At 48.3% G+C, this 5,120-nt stretch overlaps 1 protein-coding gene across 1 annotated transcript; it reads right to left on the bottom strand.

The window, feature by feature from the left end:
* Positions 1 to 222: 222 nt before the first annotated feature.
* Positions 223 to 4,635, bottom strand: rdh14a (retinol dehydrogenase 14a). The gene is made up of 2 exons (XM_017719919.2): positions 4,295 to 4,635; positions 223 to 1,093 (listed from the first exon to the last, which is right to left on the bottom strand). The coding sequence occupies exons 1-2, from the start codon at positions 4,535 to 4,537 to the stop codon at positions 476 to 478; spliced, it is 861 nt and encodes a 286-aa protein (XP_017575408.1). The 5' UTR covers positions 4,538 to 4,635; the 3' UTR covers positions 223 to 475.
* Between the last annotated feature and the right edge of the window lie 485 nt (positions 4,636 to 5,120).

Genomic DNA, 5,120 nt, shown 5'->3' with positions numbered 1-5,120 from the left:
TCATGCCATTATCTCGAGACTAAAAGCAGAAAAGAACACTGGCAGCGCACGATGGTTATCGCTCGTGTGATTAGTCAAGCTATTATTAGTCTGTTATGAATAATCTTGACTCTGGCATAAGTGGGTTTATCCTCTGGTGGTTTTTTAGCAGCGATGCTGCTCATTGTATACATTATTATAGTAAAACTGGAAGACATATCTGAATGAAGAAGGCGAAACAGGTGCCATTCGGTTGGATTTATTAGTTTGCTTAGTGGTGACGTCCAAATATCCACAATTCGGTCAGTGCATAACTAAATTTGTGGCACAGCTTGAAAGTGACAGGCTGACAAGAATCAGTGATGAATTCCTACTATGTGGATACCTTATTAGTGAGACCATCAGTTTCAATAAGTGCCACAAACTGCCCCTTAACAGGCCACGTCCACCACATTTGATGGTCCATCGTTCGTAAAGTTGCAGGGGTGATGTTCCTCTAGGTGCTCATGCCCACCATCACCTCGCTGATGTCCCACAGTTTCTTAGCCACCTCTTCATCTGTGGCTTTAGGAAGCAGTTCCTCCTCGCGGCAGTCGGCAAAGCACTTCCCCTGGACCCCCTCCACGTCGTCAGAGCAGGAGAGGTAGATGGAGGTCTGCGCCCCATGCTCCGGTGTTCTAAAGAAAGCCCAGGAGAACAGACTAAAGAGGGGCTTCACCAGGAAAGGGATGTGGACGTGCCTACCCAGGTTAGTCCTCACGATGCCAGGCGTAAGGGCATTGACCGTCACGCCCGTGTCCTCCAGCCTCCGGGCCAGCTCCAGCATGAAGAGCAGGTTGGCCAGCTTGCTGCGTCCATACGCGAAGGCTTTGTCGTAGCTCTGCTCGCTGTTCAGGTCGTCGAAGTTGATCTCGGCATACTTGTAGAGCTTGGACGAGACCACGACTATGCGGCTGGGGGCGGAGCGTTTGAGGAGGTCCAGCAGGAGGTTAGTGAGGAGGAAGTGGCCCAGGTGGTTCACGCCGAACTGCATCTCAAAGCCGTCCTCCGTCTTTGTGTAGGGACACTGATAGACTCCGGCGTTGTTGATCAGAACGTCCAGCCTGGGCTCCTCCTGTTTTAAGACATTACAGAGGGAAAAAGATTTGGTGCACTTTTGTTCGAAAGGCTGTTGCATTTACAAATGGAATGGGTGAATTTGCAGAAGGTCATATACACCCATCAGGTATAACTTTATGACCGTTATGACCATCACATAATGACCATTATGACCACCTGTTGCGCTGGTCTGAGTGGATCAGACACAGCAGTGCTGCTGGAGGTCCACTCACTGTCCACTCTATTAGACACTCCTACCTTGTCAGTCCACCTTGTAGATGTAAAGTCAGAGACGACAGCTCATCTGCTGCTGCACAGTTTGTGTTGGTCATCCTCTAGTCCTTCATCAGTGGTCACAGGTCACAGTGGTTGGTGGACTATTCTCAGTCCAGCAGCGACACTGAGGGGTTTAAAAACTCCAGCAGCACTGCTATTCCTAACACAGCCGTGTGTTCACTCCATTGCCCACTCTTAACTTCGCCAAGCTCTTAACCGAGTTCTGGTTTGTATTTGCGAACGCATTTCACTTACGTGCAGTAAAAAGATCTGAAGTTCAAAGCTCTGAGGTTCATTTTTCAATTCTGAACTGTGATACAACCCGACCTGTGGCCCAGACACCGAGGAGCGATCCGTGAGGGGTGAACTGCTGCACCTCTAGCTGTTTGTGATCTCAGGGTTATTACAAACAGCTGAGATATAACCGTCTCATATATGACTGATTACTTGTACAAGTTCATAAATCTGCAAACAACCCTGTTGAAAAGCGTGTTTTACATGGGAGCAGATGTGACGAGCCTTTTCCTGCCAACTCCAAACCCTGCAGTGTACCAGTCTAACCTGTGCCTGCTCTTTAATTACAGGTGGGCGCTTTCAGCTCCTGACTTTTGGCAGCGATGCACAGGTTAATGGAGGACAGACGGTGCTGAGGCAGGCAACTAGTACGACTTGCAGGGAAACTGCAAAGTTGTCCGTGAGTCAACTGCTGAAAAGTAAACCGAGCGGTTCAGAGCGGTCTGGTGTGAAACGCTCCGTTCTAGAGAAACTTAGAGTCAGAGCTGTTCACAGTGGTGGTGATGGGAACCAGACGTCCACCTCTAAAAGCTCCCTCACGGACAGTTACTGCATGAATGGTTATGACGTCTGAAACCTTGTTGTAAGAAAGTTTTGCTGGCTAGTTTACTTGTAAAACCCTTTAATGTTGGATGGACACATTTAGAGTGTTTTAAGGGAAAGCAGACTCCAAAGAAAACTCGTTTTCCAGATTTATCGCTATTTCACCATCATCAACATTCCATATAAACTCAGAAGACACGTGTAGGTGGTTTTGGATAGTAAATAAAACGTACACTCACCGGCCACTTTATTAGGTACGGTGTTCAGTTGCTTGTTAACAGAAATAGCTGATCAGCCAATCATTCAGGCATGTAGAGGTGGTCAAGACAACTTGCTGAAGTGCAGACCGAGCATCAGAACGGGGAAGAAAGGGGATTTAAGGAACTTTGAACGTGGCGTGGTTGTTGGTGCCAGACGGGCTGGTCTGAGTATTTCAGAAACTGCTGATCTGCTGGGATTTTCACACACAACCATCTCTAGGGTTCACAGAGAACGGTCCGAAAAAGAGGAAATATCCAGTGAGCGGTCAGTTGTGTGGACGAAAACGCCTTGTTGATGTGAGAGGTCAGAGGAGAACGGGCAGACTGGTTCCAGATGATAGAAAGGCAACAGGAACTCAAATAACCAACCAGAAACTCTGAGGAACGTTTCCAACACCTTGTTGAAAGTGTGGCATGAAGAATTAAAGCAGTTCTGAAGGCAAAAGGGGGTCCAGCCTTTTACTAGCAAGGTGTACCTAATGAAGTGGCCGGTGAGTGTATATCACCGCTGTCGGAAGAAAACCTCGTATCTCCAAAATGGTAACTTTACAGGAGAAGCGATAAACCTGCTTTACTTTTAATGGAAGTCAATGGAACCAGAGTTTTTTCCAAGTCATTTTAGTTCAGTTCTTTTAGTCCATTCATCATGAAGTTTACACACAATGTAAAGGGTAACGGGTATTTACAAATTTGTCCCAACTGTAAAGTTGGACATACGAGGTTTTCTTGCGATATATCTGTGTTGTAGTCATGGCGACCCCTGGTTCCTATCACCTCCGCTGTGAAGACATCTGAGCCATTTCACACCAAACCCTCAGAATCCCTCCCAGTGATTGATTTTTACTAGAGACTTTTGCTAGACCTGGCATCCCTGCAGTTCAGTCACGACTGATCTGTTTACTGGTTCGCTGGTGAGGTGTGGCTCAGTGTTCTAGCATCGAAGAACACGTGAGCAGAAGGTTCTAAAACTCAAGAACGTGCTAGGAGCGTGTTCTAGAACGCAACTATATTATATGGTTGTATATTTCTTAATAATAATAATAATACTAATAATATCACAGTACGCTTTATTTGTGGCACTGCAGGTTCTATTTTGTCTGTTCCAGCTAATAAAGTCTTAAAAACTCAATATCTTGATGCATACTGTGTATCATGAAGATACTGAAGTATCATGATATAATATTTTTGCCACATCGCCCACCCCCACGCACTTCTGCCTGACACACCGGCCCTCTGTGGATTAGATTGGTGACCCACGAACCGTATAAGTGACCTGGAGTAACCCTCCTGTGTGTTTTCCTGCTCCAAGATGCCTTTTTGGAAAATAATAATATTAATAAGGCCTTCCCGAGTTGGAATCGATATGTGGCGGGACGGAAAGAATGGCCTTTCTCAACCCTGGAGCTCCTGGAGGCCCAAAGTCCTGCACATTTGAGTGCTTTCTCTGCTTTAATACACCCACTTTAACTCAATAGTGGACTGACAATGAGCTAATTAGTTGGATCAGGTGTGTTGGGAGCAGGAAAAACACTAAAAAGGGCAGGACAGTGGGCCTCTGGGAGTCTTCCAGAGCAGGAGTGAGCTGGGGCTGTCGCTGCCACCTGGATCCAGCTAGCACTTCTGGTCCTCAGTGCTGCCCCGCAGAGTTTAGCTCCACCCCTAATCTAACACACCTGATCCAGGTAATGAATGTCTGCAGGAACATCTCAATGTCACAGCCAGGTTGCTGGAGCTGAACTATCCAGGGTGGTAGGTCTCCAGGTCTGAGCACCCCTGCCTTAGAAATAGCTGCAGTAAAAATGACTCGCTTCATTCATTACATAACAATGAAAAGCAGAGGTTACCTTGATTATCTCCTCGCAGAAGCTGCGCACTGATTTCAGAGACGCCAAGTCCAGCAGTTTGACCAGCAGCTCGCCCTGCTCCGGCCCGGCCTCCTGCCGGATCTCCTGCGCGGCCTGCTCCGCTCTCTCCGGGCTCCTGCAGGCCATGATCACCCGGGCCTGCCGGCGCAGGAGCTCCACCGCCGTGGCTTTGCCTATGCCGCTGTTGGCTCCAGTGACGATGATGGTCTTCCCTCGCATCATCTGGACAAACGCATCAGAAGCCGCTCTCACCGTGAAGGAAAAACCGCTCCACTCGCTTCCTCTTACCACCCGTATTCCGACAAGCCCCGCCTCCTCCACCGTGATTGGCTACTAGTTCACGTCCACAAGCAGCGCCCCTATCGGCAAACAAGCTTGGCTCAGCGCAAGATTCTGCTAGCCAATCCCAGCGCACCTGTCACAATACGGGTGGGGAAAAAAACGCGTGTGAAGGGGAAGTAAACAAAACAGCACTGGACTACACTACCCACAAGCCACCGGTTCGTTAGTTTCAACTGACGTAGGATAAACGGGGTTTTGATGTTTCTAGCCGCACTGCACCTTTGTTGTAGCCCGCTTTTGACCAAGTCTTGTGTGCAGGCCAAACATTTATCAGCTCCACTTACTGTATAGCTGCACTCTGTAGTTCTACAGTTACAGACTGTAGTCCATCTGTTTCTCTGATACTCTGTTACCCTGTTCTTCAGTGGTCAGGACCCCCATGGACCCTCACAGAGCAGGTACTGTTTGGGTGGTGGGTCATTCTCAGCGCTGCAGTGACACTGATGTGGTGGTGGTGGTGGTG

The sequence above is a fragment of the Pygocentrus nattereri genome, chromosome 5 (genome assembly GCF_015220715.1).
Source record: "Pygocentrus nattereri isolate fPygNat1 chromosome 5, fPygNat1.pri, whole genome shotgun sequence".
NCBI classification, from domain to species: Eukaryota; Metazoa; Chordata; class Actinopteri; order Characiformes; family Serrasalmidae; genus Pygocentrus; species Pygocentrus nattereri.
This window is presented reverse-complemented; position numbering and strand designations above follow the sequence as displayed.

Excerpts from the sequence above, each read along its gene's own strand:
- rdh14a (XM_017719919.2), bottom strand. The coding sequence starts at position 4,537 with ATGATGCGAGGGAAGACCATCATCGTCACTGGAGCCAACAGCGGCATA. Across the intron at positions 1,094-4,294 it reads TCTGCGAGGAGATAATCAAG|GAGGAGCCCAGGCTGGACGT; the intron begins GTAACCTCTGCT and ends GTCTTAAAACAG.